At 43.9% G+C, this 13,835-nt stretch overlaps 1 protein-coding gene and 1 pseudogene across 2 annotated transcripts in view; one reads left to right on the top strand and one right to left on the bottom strand.

Moving 5' to 3' along the window:
- The window catches only part of STARD9 (StAR related lipid transfer domain containing 9), a gene marked incomplete at its 5' end in the record, with an annotated part of 130,965 nt that overhangs the window by 58,821 nt on the left and 58,309 nt on the right, over positions 1–13,835 (bottom strand). Inside the window, 4 exon segments of the mRNA XM_082648352.1 lie at positions 7,248–7,360; positions 9,470–9,531; positions 9,621–9,653; positions 11,151–11,267. Of these exon segments, the coding sequence (XP_082504478.1) occupies positions 7,248–7,360; positions 9,470–9,531; positions 9,621–9,653; positions 11,151–11,267 (325 nt within the window).
- LOC309818308 (non-selective voltage-gated ion channel VDAC1-like) lies at positions 11,437–12,769 on the top strand (annotated as a pseudogene). The gene has a single exon. The product of its transcript is annotated as a non-selective voltage-gated ion channel VDAC1-like (transcript).

Here is a 13,835-nt window from a genome sequence, read left to right as displayed (position 1 = left end):
GCGACTCATTCAATAAAATAAGAAACCATGAGTCTATGCCAACATAAATAAATTAATAAATAAACTGAATGTCAGATGAGGATAGGACACACACATGGTTTCACAGGACCGCACCCACAAAAAACACTTGTTGATTACAAAAGGGAAACAGCAATTTCAGAGTGAAGAAGCCTGGCAGATATGACCTTAAGTGAGGAAATTAAAACTCATGAGTAATGGGACACATCAAAATTGTGCACCACTTAATGGTATCAAGTTCATGACAGTCAAGGGAGACCAAGAAGCCTTCCAGACTGGAGAACACTAGAGAGACACCCTAACCAAAGGCAACCCTTAACTCTCAAATGGACAACTACTGGGACAATTAGTGAAACTTAAATGGGTTCTAAGGATCAGATGGTAGCAATGCATCAAAGTTAATTTCCTGATTTGGATGGTTGTGTTGTAACTATACAGGAGAACATTGTTGTTTGAAAGAAAAACACCCTAGAATAATCGGGGGTAAGGGTCATTAGGTTGGCAATTTACTCTCAAATGGTTCAAGTAAAAAAGTTCTTTAGGGACTTCCCTGGTGGCGCAGTGGTTAAGAATCCACCTGCCAATGCAGGGAACATGGGTTCGAACCCTGGTCGGGGAAGATCCCACATGCCGCGGAGCAACTAAGCCCATGCGCCACAACTGCTGAGCCCGCACTCGAGAGCCTGCGAGCCACAACTACTGAACCCTCGTGCCACAACTACTGAAGTGCGCACGCCTAGAGCCCATGCTCCGCAACAAGAGAAGCCACCGCAGTGAGAAGCCCATGCACCGCAACAAAGAGTAGCCCCTGCTCTCCGCAACTAGAGAAAGCCCGCGTACAGCAACGAAGACCCAATGCAGCCAAAAATTTTAAAAATGTAAAAATAATGTTCTTTATACTATATTTGCAATTTTTTCAAAAGTTTGTTTCAAAATTAAAAAATAAAAACTCTTGGGCTTCCCTGGTGGCGCAGTGGTTGAGAGTCCGCCTGCCGATGCAGGGGACACGGGTTCGTGCCCCGGTCCAGGAAGATCCCACATGCCGCGGAGTGGCTGGGCCCGTGAGCCATGGCTGCTGAGCCTGCACGTCCGGAGCCTGTGCTCCGCAATGGGAGAGGCCACAACAGTGAGAGGCCTGCGTACCGAAAAAATAAAATAAAATAAAAATAAAAACTCTTAGAAAACTAAGATAAAAAAGAGAATTCCCTTAACCTGCTAAGGCAGTGCTTCTCAAAGCTGCTGCACAGACTGGAGCCAGTTCTCAAACAGTTACTGATGTGCGATGAGACAGGTACAGAAACCTTTACAACAATATTACAAATTTTATATCTTTTGAATCTAATAAAGAAGAATTTGGGCTTATAACTAAGATGTCTTTTTCTTTTTTTCTAGTAATTCATCTTTTTTTTTTTTTTTTGTATGAATTAAAATAAAACTGGTCTCCTGAGAAATTCAGTGTTTTAGAAGCAAAATGTTTACTTCTCTCTTGTGTTAGGTAAGTTTTTTTTTAATCTTGTAATAATTATTCTTCTAAATTATGAATCTCTTTAAGGGCCAAGACTGTCTTTTTTTTTTTTTTAAACATCTTTATTGGAGCATAATTGCTCTACAATGGTATGTTAGTTTCAGCTTCACAACAAAATGAATCAGTTATATATATACATATGTTCCCATATCTCTTCCTGCTTGCGTCACCCTCCCTCCCACCCTCCCTATCCCACCCCTCCAGGTGGTCACAAAGCACCGAGCTGATCTCCCTGTGCTATGCGGCTGCTTCCCACTAGCTATCTACCTTACGTTTGGTAGTGTATACATGTCCATGCCTCTTTATTGCTTTGTCACCGTTTACCCTTCCCCCTCCCCATAGCCTCAAGTCCATTCTCTAGTAAGTCTGTGTCTTTATTCCTGTTTCACCCCTAGGTTTTTCATGACATTTTTTTTTTCTTAAATTCCATATATATGTGTTAGCATACGGGTCTCTTGTAGACAGCAAATATATGGGTCTTGTTTTTGTATCCATTCAGCCAATCTGTGTCTTTTGGTGGGAGCATTTAGTCCATTTACATTTAAGGTAATTATCGATATGTGTGTTCCCATTCCCATTTTCTTAATTGTTTTGGGTTTGTTATTGTAGGTCTTTTCCTTCTTTTGTGTTTCTTGCCTAGAGAAGTTCCTTTAGCAGTTGTTGTAGAGCTGGTTTGGTGGTGCTGAACTCTCTCAGCTTTTGCTTGTCTCTAAAGGTTTTAATTTCTCCATCAAATCTGAATGAGATCCTTGCTGGGTAGAGTAATCTTGGTTGCAGGTTTTTCTCCTTCAACACTTTCAATATGTCCTGCCACTCCCTTCTGGCTTGCAGAGTTTCTGCTGAAAGATCAGCTGTTAACCTTATGAGGATTCCCTTGTGTGTTATCTGTTGTTTTTCCCTTGCTGCTTTTAATATGTTTTCTTTGTATTTAATTTTTGACAGTTTGATTAATATGTGTCTTGGCGTATTTCTCCTTGGATTTATCCTGTATGGGACTCTCTGTGCTTCCTGGACTTGATTAACTATTTCCTTTCCCATATTAGGGAAGTTTTCAACTATAATCTCTTCAAATATTTTCTCAGTCCCTTTCTTTTTCTCTTCTTCTTCTGGAACCCCTATAATTCGAATGTTGGTACGTTTAATGTTGTCCCAGAGGTCTCTGAGACTGTCCTCAGTTCTTTTCATTCTTTTTTCTTTATTCTGCTCTGCAGTAGTTATTTCCACTATTTTATCTTCCAGGTCACTTATCCGTTCTTCTGCCTCAGTTATTCTGCTATTGATCCCATCTAGAGTACTTTTAATTTCATTTATTGTGTTGTTCATCGTTGCTTGTTTCATCTTTAGTTCTTCTAGGTCCTTGTTAACTGATTCTTGCATTTTGTCCATTCTATTGTCCATTCTATCTCCAAGATTTCGGATCAACCTTACTATCATTATTTTGAATTCTTTTTCAGGTAGACTGCCTATTTCCTCTTCATTTGTTAGGTCTGATGGGTTTTTATCTTGCTCCTTCATCTGCGGTGTGTTTTTCTGTCTTTTCATTTTGCTTATCTTACTGTGTTTGGGGTCTCCTTTTTTGCAGGCTGAAGGTTCGTAGTTCCTGTTGTTTTTTGTGTCTGTCCCCAGTGGCTAAGGTTGGTTCAGTGGGTTGTGTAGGCTTCCTGGTGGAGGGTACTAGTGCCTGTGTTCTGGTGGATGAGGCTAGATCTTGTCTTTCTGGTGGGCAGGTCCACGTCTGGTGGTGTGTTTTGGGGTGTCTGTAGACTTATTATGATTTTGGGCCGCCTCTCTGCTAATGGGTGGGGTTGTGTTCCTGTCTTGCTAGTTGTTTGGCATAGGATGTCCAGCACTGTAGCTTGCTGGTCGTTGAGTGAAGCTGGGTGCTGGCGTTGAGATGGAGATCTCTCGGAAATTTTTGCTGTTTGATATTATGTGCAGCTGGGAGGTCTCTTGTGGATCAGTGTCCTGAAGTTGGCTCTCCCACCTCAGAGGCACAGCACTGACTCCTGGCTGCAGCACCAAGAGCCTTTCATCCACACGGCTCCTTAATTTGGGATGACTGGTTGTCTATTCAGGTATTCCACAGATGCAGGGTCCATCAAGTTGATTGTGGAGCTTTAATCCGCTGCTTCTGATGCTGCTGGGAGAGATTTCCCTTTCTCTTCTTTGTTCTCACAGCTCCCAGGGGCTCAGCTTTGGATTTAGCCCCGCCTGTGCGTGTAGGTCACCGGAGGGCGTCTGTTCTTTGCTCAGACAGGACGGGGTTAAAGGAGCCGCTGATTCGGAGGCTCTGGCTCACTCAGGCCCGGGGTTAGGGAGGGGCACGGAGTGTGGGGCCGGCCTGCGGCGGCAGAGGCCGGCGAGACGTTGCAGCCTGAGGCGCGCCTGTGCGTTCTCCCGGGGGAGTTGTCCCTGGATCCCGGGACCCTGGCAGTGGCGGGCTGCACAGGCTCCCCGGAAGGGCGTGTGGCTAGTGACCTGTGTTCGCACACAGGCCTCCCGGTGGCGGCAGCAGCGGCCCTAGCGTCTCATGTCTGTCTCTGGGCTCCACACTTTTAGCCGCGGCTCGCGCCCGTCCCTGGAGCTCTCTCAAGCAGCGTTCTTAATCCCCTCTCCTCGTGCACCAGGAAACAAAGAGGGACGTAAAAGTCTCTTGCCTCTTCGGCAGTTCCAGACTTCTCCCCGGACTCTCTCCCGGCCAGCCGCGGTGCACTAACGCCCTGCAGGCTGTGTTCACGCCGCCAACCTCAGTCCTCTCCCGGCGCTCCGACAAAAGCCGGAGCCTCAGCTCCCAGTCCCGCCCGCCCCGGCGGGCGAGCAGACAAGCCTCTCGGCTGGCGAGTTCCGGTCGGCCCGATCCTCTGCGCTGGAATCTGTCCGCTTTGTCCTCCGCACCCCTGTTGCTGTGCTCTCCTCCGCGGATCCCAAGCTCCCCCACTCCGCCTCCCGAAGCCTCCACCCGCGAAGGGGCTTCCTAGTGTGTGGACACTTTTCCTCCTTCACAGCTCTCTCCCGCTGGTGCAGGACCCGTCCCTATCCTTTTGTCTCTGTTTAGTTTTTTCTTTTGTCCTACCCAGGTACGTGGGGGGTTTCTTGCCTTTTGGGAGGTCTGAGGTCTTCTGCCAGCGTTCAGTAGATGCTCTAGTAATTCATCTTTATTTTATCAAAGTATTTGTTTGCCATGGATTGGAAATTTTTTTAAAAACCGGTCCTTCCTCACAGATAGTTTGAGAAGTGTGTGATAAAGAGTATCTATTAACAACAAATGCTACTGCAAACACCATAGTAAAATGTTGAAGCTTTCCCCTGGGAACAAAACTAAATACTGTTACCACTCTTATTTCATATGGCACTAGAGGTCCTAGTCAGTGTAGAAAGGCAAGGAAAAAAAGGTGTAAGAATTAAAAAAACAAACACACAAAAATACTCATGTGCAGAATGAGTATAAAGAAAATACAAAATAATTTTTTTCAGAGTCCCAACTACCCTCTTCCAACAACCTCCTGCTTTGTACCCATCCCTGTATATTAAGATAAAGACCAAAGCAAAAATATGATAGTGCCTTTGTCTCACTTAAATATCACTTTAGACCCTGTAACCATTGGACTTCTACGTGTGCTTTGGGCAGGGCCCTGTACATTTCAGATTTCAACTTAATCTGTCATCTAATTCATAAACTTTAACGAAAAGTAAGAGGCTACCCCTTTTCTTTTCTTGGATTTAGGCAGCTATCAAGTTCAGGCTTATAGTTCTAAACTGGAACTACAAGTTCTTTAAAGGCCTTGTATCTTTCATATTTCCCCATGGCAACCTGAATAGTATAGGCATCCAGCAAGTACTCAATAAATTCCTGTAGAATTGGTTTCAAAGCAGAAACCACTTTCTGCTTTGGAATCGTATTCACAGAATATATGAGCCGAAGATAGAGAAAGATAGGCAGACAGACTGGCAGGTAATATAAATACTAAATGAATAAAGAAAGCAAACATTTTTAAAAATAAAAAGTTTGCTGTAATGCCATCAGAGGGTAGTAATGGGAATAAGTTCAGAGTGACTATTTAGGGTCTCGGCTTCCCAGGCTGGCTCTATACTATGTGAGCTCATGGCTCCTTTACTAGGAAATAAGAGAAATGTCCACCTGTATTTGTAATGATTTGAGAAAGTCCAGACCAACTTTAAGAAACATGTAACCCAAAGGACCTAAGAGACTTTTTGCTGGTTTAGAATTATTTCTTACCAAGCATCCTTCCTCTCCACAAGGGTTCACTCATGAAGGTATCCAAAAGAGCCCTGAGATTTAAGTCTGATCCTGTCGCTGGGTATATGACCCAAGCTGTACCACCCTGCGTGAATTCTCAGGGTTTCAGGTACTATGCCAATCAAAGAACCTATGATCAGAGGTCTCCTCCATGTACAGGATTCTGTCCCATTCTTCTCTTCCAGTCCTAGAAAAGGTTCCCAGTTCCAACCCTGCCCCAACCGGCTGTGCAACTTTGGGAACATCCCTTAACTTCTTCCAGACTTCATTTCATCTTCTGTGCAACGAAGACATCGGGACTACATCTGAGGTCTCCTCTAGTTACTCCCCCTACCCGCCCCCCACACCCAAAAAGCACATTAAGATAAAAATAAATTAAAATATGAGAAACTGTGGCACTACTGCATCCACTCATGGTCTGCCTTCAAATTACTGTTTTACACAGAAATATATATCCACAGAGTTTTACAGAGGAATCTCCAACTGGCTCCTAGCAAAGTAAATGGTATTTTCATCATTGCTTCCAGGCTGCCAATTACGATGGAACATTTGGGAAAAGACTCAGCAGAATCAGTGACTGGCACACCTACTGAGTCATCCATTAGCCATGCCCTGATCAGAGAAGAGACCAGCTCTTGATCTTTCATGTCCCTCTCCTTGTCAAGATTTAAATAAGCTTCCCCCACAAAAGAACCCAACAGTTTCTACTTAATAGCAAGATTCAGCCTAATGGAATAAGACAGATGGAACCAAACACCAAGTATCAGTGCTTGATGAGGAAACAGCAAGTAGACCCTGTTCCATGTCTGACATCTCCCCTTGTCCCTGACTATCACCACCACTGGAACAGAAAGTGCCCCAAAAAGGAGACTGGATGACCTGGGAATCAGTCCCAGCCCTGCTGGACCTGGCACCACAGACCCAGCCCTATTCCATGTCACTTTCCCCCTCACTCCCCATGCTTTAGACACACTGGCCCCCTTGACACCACCAAGCCCTTCACTCAGGGCTCTAGCCCATGCCGCTCCCTCAACCCGAAACACTCTTCCTCTTGCTACGCCATTCTTCACACAACTGGCTCCTGTATCCACTCCAGGTTCAGCTTAAAATGTTACCTCCTCAGGGAAGCTTTCCTGACCACACCATGCAGATGGGTTGCCTACACCACCCAGTGTTCTTTGCCATCACTGTATCTATTTATCTTTTTATTAGCCCTTATTACAACTGTAAGTAGTGCTTGTTTTCTGACTCACCCCCACAAGAGTATAACTTTGCCTGGGAGGGCAAGACTGCCTTTTCTACTTATTGGTACCTATTTGGCATCTAATACCAGTAGCTGGCACATAGTAAGTATTCATTATACGTTTGTTGAATGAATCAGCAACCATCAAGAGAGCTTCCTAGGCTTCAGTTTAGTCTCAGACCTCCAGGACCACAGTAGCTCACCTTGTACATAGGGCCCCATCTCTGGGTGCTCCCTGACCCGCAGATTATAGGTCTTTTTTTGATCAGACTGTTTCAGCAGATCCCGCACTCGTTCATTATAGATTTCCAGGAAGCTAGAGACATGTAGAAAAAGGCATATAATTAGATCTTGAAAAAATGTGGGAAAAACACTAAGCCAAGAATCAGAAGGTCCTAGTTCTAGTTCCACCTCTGACAGTCTAAGACCTTGGTCACGCCAGGTTTCCCCCTTGAGTCTCGTTCTGCGTGTGTACAATAGGGTTTTGAGCATTGGCTGTCATTACTCCACAGTTTCAGGTTTACAGTGTCAGTGCTGATTCAAGTTTAGCCTTCAAGAGGCTATTTCAGCCATGGGTTTAGGCTGCCACCAGCCTGTGCCTCGATCAGGCCCCCATAGCATAGAGTCTACAAGCATGTTTCTTGAAGTGGTTTTCAAATGTGATCTTTGAGCTCTATTATTCACTGAAGGCATCTCAAGGGCCATGCTGAGCAACACAGGAAGCTAAGTGAGAAGGGTCTGCTCCCCACCCCTAATTTAAGTAGCAGAATTCTCATTTTACCTGTCTTATACACTGGGATTCTGTTGAAGATATGCTGTCTCATTGGTATCTACTGGCATTTTATGCCTTTTTAAAATAATAACACAGCTACAATTCTTAATTAAAATCAGTATATATTTTGTTAAATAAGAAAGCAGACTTCTCACAGAAAGGTCTTCCTCACTGGAACACAGATGCTTGCCTGTGGAGCCAGCAGTCAGAAAAAAAGGCTCCAGTTCAAAGCTGCTCTCTGCACACTCTTCTTATTAAATTTTTCTCCTTAATCTTCTCATATTTGGACACAGGAACTCCAGATATCTCTTAGAATAGTGGTTCCCAGATTTCACAGACAACAGAACACCTAACATATATGTGTATGTTTATACACATAGAGGTTTGCAAATTTTTACTTTATAAACTTAAAAAATGTAAAAATAGTGTTCACAATCATTTAATTTTAAAAACATATAGTTGGGCTTCCCTGGTGGTGCAGCAGTTAAGAATCCGCCTGCCAATACAGGGGACACGGGTTCAAGCCCTGGTCCGGGAAGATCCCACATGCCGCAGAGCAACTACTGAGCCTGTGCTCTAGAGCCCGCCAGCCACAACTACTGAAGCCTGCGCACCTAGAGCCCATGCTCCGCAACGAGAAGCCACAGCAATGAGAAGCTCGTGCACTGCAATGAAGAGTAGCCCCTGCTCGCTGCAACTAGAGAAAGACCGCACACAGCAACAAAGATCCAACGCAGCCAAAAATAAATAAATAAATAAATAAATTTATAAAAAACAAAACAGAAAAACCCCAGACAGACAGTTATTCTTTTTAGGGTAATGAAAATGTTATGTAATTAGATAGTGATGATGGTTGAACAACTTGTAAATATCAAAAAAAAAAATCATTGAAATATATTCTTTAAAAGTGTGAATTTTATGGTATGTGAATTATGTCTCATGGTTTTTTTTTTTTTTTTTTTTTTTTTTTTTCTGTATGCGGGCCTCTGACCGCTGTGGCCTCTCCCGTTGTGGAGCACAGGCTCCGGACGCGCAGGCCCAGCGGCCATGGCCCACGGGCCCAACCGCTCTGCGGCACGCGGGATCCTCCTGGACCGGGGCACGAACCCGCGTGCCCCGTATCGGCAGGCGGACTCTCAACCACTGCGCCACCAGGGAAGCCCTGTCTCATGTTTTTAAACAAGGACATTGAACACCAAAAACAAAAGCAAAAAAGAATACAGAGAATTAAGGGCAATTGGTAATCTTCCGCCAACATTTACAGTTCAGACTGGTTAAAACGTCACGTTGGGGTGACGTTCTATTCCTAGCACTAGTCTAGGAACTAGAGTTTGGGAACTACTGACCTGGAGAACAACCCAGGAGGGGTTGGAACAGAAACCCCAAAAGCTAGTATGAAACTGTACAGAAAATAAAGGAAAGGAAACCAGCTAGCCAGGGGAAGCTGGTCCACAGGAGACGCCAGCTTGTTAAGCCTGAGGATAGGAACTAAGTTTCCTACAACCTAAAACCTAAGTAAGTTTTTCATCTTGTACTGCAAGATATTTCTGCTGTGGCTTTTCTCCATTCCTCTGGGCGACTATGGAAGTGGAGAGGACAGCTCTGGAGTGGAAACAGAAACACTTCAGGCCGCAGAGACAGACAGGTTCTTACCTTACTTTTATTCTGCAGGAGGAAGGCAGTGGGGCACAGTTTTCCTCCCTGACAAAGAGACCCTGCACAAACCAGAGGATTGGAGTTTCACTGAAGGGAGTGTACAAAGAAGACCTACTTTGAGGGAATCCAATCAAAAGAGAGTCTATACCTCACATATCCGTGGTGTCAGCCCAACAGAGGCCTGGAGAACAGAAGAGAAGAAAGCATTACTGTTCACTCACGGTGATGCTCTCCCCCCAACACCCAGGGCCCACCCTCAGCAGGGATGGGCTCCTTGTGCTAGCCTCTTCACTTCAGGCAGTTTCCCCGGCGGTATGTGGAACACTCTATTTGCCAGTGCTCTCAGGAGACTCTCATGGGAGGAATGTACCAGATGAGAGGCAGATCACCGCCGTAAGAAGGAAGAGAGAAGAAGCTAGCAAACCCAGGTACATACTTTCATGCAGAGAAGGTTACATCCTTCTTGGATGAATTCACTTTACCATGGTGGTCCCTCCCAGAACCCTATCTCCTAACCCTGCACACACAGGAGGACTAGAGTACATGGGTGTTCAAAACACACATTTAGAGAGAAGCGGCTTCTTTTTTCATCTTGGATCCAGTGCTAACTTATACTCAGGTTAAGGGCTTTACACCCCTGGGTTACTGGGAATTTTCTTCTTTTAATTTAAAATCTATAAAATCAGGCTAAACATGGACGTAGTAAGCAATGATCTGGGCCCACGGCAGCAGGGATAATCTTTCAGGAGGAACAACGTCCTAGAGAATGTCCCTGTGTGGTGTTATTTGTCACCTGCCCTACCAGTTCATCTCACCAGGGTACTTCTAAGCCTAAAACAAAGAGGTATTCTTAAGGAACTCTACCCTCCCAATTTTCCATGATAAAGGAAGGCTCTCATAAGTCCTACACACTTTTGAAAGCTCCCATCCCAGTAGCTGGTTCTCCTGCTTCTTTCTAAACACTCAGATCGAACACACACATAGCCCCATATCCACATGGCCTTAGCCAGCACTTAACACTCAGTCTGGGACTTGTCTACACCAAAGGTGTTAAAAAGCTACAGGTGATGAACTTGGAAATGATATGAGAAATTCAGAAGAACTGACAAGGTCTGTGTCATCAAAGGGAATTGTAAAATTCTAAGATTCTTCAGGGTGTAATAAAGAGGGGCTAAATTATTCAAAGTTTACCTTTCAATTAAAGTGCTGAGAAACATCCTTTTTTTAAACTTTTTATTTTATAAAAAGTTATATAGCTGATTAACAATATTGTGTGAGTTCCAGGTGTACAGCAGAATGATTCAGTTATAGATATACATGTATCTATTCTTTTTCAAATTCTTTTCCCATTTAGGTTGTTACATAATACTGAGCAGAGTTCCCTGTGCTATACACTAGGTCCTTGTTGGTTATCCATTTTAAATATAGCACTGTGTACATGTCAATCCCAAACTCCCTAACTATCCCTCACCCCACCCTTGCCCCCTGGTAACCATAAATTTGTTCTCTAAGTCTGTGAGTCTGAAGAAACGCATTCTTAATATAGAAGAGGACCCATTAAATCTTACTGAAGTTGACTGACTATGAAACTCACATACTCTCTCAGTGGCAAGGACAATGCAAGATTCAGGCTTCCTGTGGCTTTAGGAAGATACTGCATTCCAATCCCAATACTCACTGGGGTGCCCAGCATGGTGTATGTCTTCCCAGAGCCTGTCTGCCCATAGGCAAAAAGGCATATGTTGTAGCCTTTGGCAGCTCCAGACAGTACTTCAGTCCCCAAATCCTGGAACACCTATAACAATAAAAATAGAGAGCATGTCACTCTGGTCCTTCTTCCCACAGCAGCTTGTAAATTATTTTTTAACCTATAATAATATAAAATGTTTCAAACATCCATGACTATAAATTCCCCACTGTTTTATGAGAATCAATTCAGTTTCAAAAAAAGATTGCTGACTGCCACCACTTCTGAGCAGAAGATGGCTGTGCCTCCCACATATGCTGATCTTGGCAAATCTGCCAGGGATGTCTTCACCAAGGGCTATGGATTTGGCTTAATAAAACTTGATTTGAAAACAAAATCTGAGAATGGACTGGAATTTACAGGTTCAGCCAACACCGAGACCACCAAAGTGACGGGCAGTCTGGAAAGCAAGTACAGATGGACCAAATATGGTCTAACGTTTACGCAGAAATGGAACACTGACAACACACTACGCACGGAGATTACCGTGGAAGATCAGCTTGCACGTGGCCTGAAGCTGACCTTCGATTCATCCTTCTCACCAAACACTGGGGGAAAAAAATGCTAAAATCAAGACAGGGTACAAGTGGGAACATATCAACCTGGGTTGTGATGTCGATTTCAACATTGCTGGGCCTTCCATCCGGGGTGCTCTGGTGCTGCGTTATGAGGGCTGGCTGGCTGGCTACCAGGTGAATTTTGAGACCGCAAAGTCTTGAGTGACCCAGAGCAACTTTGCGGTTGGTTACAAGACGGATGAGTTCCAGCTTCACACTAATGTAAATGATGGGACAGAGTCTGGCGGCTCCATTTTTCAGAAAGTGAAAAGTTGGAGACTGCTGTTAATCTGGCCTGGACAGCAGGAAACAGTAACACTCACTTCAGAATAACAGCAAAGTACCAGATTGACCCTGATGCCTGCTTCTTGGCTAAAGTGAATAACTCCAGCCTGACAGGGTTAGGATATACTCAGACCCTAAAGCCAGGTATCAAACTGACACTGTCAGTTCTGCTGGATGGCAAGAATGTCAACGCTGGTGGCCACAAGCTTGGTCTAGGACTGGAGTTTCAAGCATAAATGAATACTGTACAATCATTTAATTTTAAACTATTTTGCAGCATAGCTACCTTCAGAATTTAGCGTACCTTTTAATGTTGTATGTCTGGGATGAAAGTATCGCTAAATATCATGTTAGACTTCCAGGTTAAAGATGATTCAGCTTTAGGGTGTTACCCTTGCAGAGGTACAGAAGATACCCAATTTCAAAAAAGGTCCTTTCAGCTGTAGACTTGAGGGGGAGCTTGCTGGCCCCTCTAGAGATGTCAGGTTTCTTTTTTACCTAGAAATGGCTGCAAGTGGAAGTTGATAATTTGTAGGCACTTTGTAATTTGTAAATTCGTATTGAGTAAATGAATGAAATTGTGACTTCCTGAGAATTGAACCTTGGTTTCCTACCCTGATTGAGGAGAGACTCTTTGATGGTGTATACAAACTCATCTGAAAGGGACTTTTTTAGGCAGGGACTTTTTCCACTGCAATCCATCACCTCTTTTACACCAAAAAGTAGTCTGCGGGGCATGGTTGCTGTTTCTTTTGTGCCATTTTGGGGTGGAGAAGGCGGATGTGATGAAGCCAATAATTCAGGACTTAATTGTGTTTTTTCTCATGTTGTGTTTTTTCGCCCTTGCACCAGAGTATGAAATAGCTTCTAAAGAGCTCCAGCTGAAAGCTGGGAAGAGTCTCTGTAACTGTAATCACATGGGGACAACACTCAGAATCTAAACTGAACTTCTGTTGTATTCTCGCCACTCAGTTTATTTTTTAGCAGTTTAATGGGTACGTTTTAGAGTCTTCCATTTTGTATGGAATTAGTTCCTCCCCTTCAAATGCTATAATTAACATCACTTAAAAATAAAACTTGAATAAAATACTGAAACCTTAAAAAAAAAAAGAAGATTGCTAAGGAAAATTCATTCATTCAGTTAGTCAGTCAAATATTTTTCAAAGTGCTTACTATATGCCGGGCCCAAGGCTAGACATTAAAGACACAAAATTGATATATATGGTCCCTAACCTTAAGGCAAAAAGAGTCTGGGAGAAAGGCAAAGACACGCAAGCAAATTAGTAAAGAAAAACCATGTACATTAATTCTTTTTCTTTCCCATTACCAAAAAAAAAAAAAGTTTAATATGGTTAATCAGGTAAAGCTACAATGAAATACTGCACAGTAACAATTCACACAAATTCAGGGTCTCAAGACACCACACTGAGAATCAGTTAAGCCCAGAAGTTAGGGAGGAGTTTTCCCTATGGGGCCCTTTTCTACATGCTGCCTCTTCAGACTGATCCTAACAGCTGACTGCTTCCACTGTCACTCATCTCTGTAGTGGTCAGCTTTAATGAATCAGAAACAGCCAGAGGTCCTCCTATGAAAACCCCTGTACTTTGTGTAGTGTCTGAAAGTCCTGTTGGACTCTGTCAGGCAGACCCCAGGCTCAGGACAAAACAGCCTGGCTTATGGGGAAGGCATAGCTTCCAGCTGAACCAGTCCTCAGCAGAAGGCCACATAGACATCTACATACACAGCTGGTATGGTGGGCATTTACCCTTTGTAT

Source organism: Grampus griseus (genome assembly GCF_964374135.1).
Source record: "Grampus griseus genome assembly, chromosome: 2".
NCBI lineage: Eukaryota > Metazoa > Chordata > Mammalia > Artiodactyla > Delphinidae > Grampus > Grampus griseus.
Note: the sequence above shows the minus strand (reverse complement) of the source record. Positions and strands in the feature narration are given on the sequence as shown.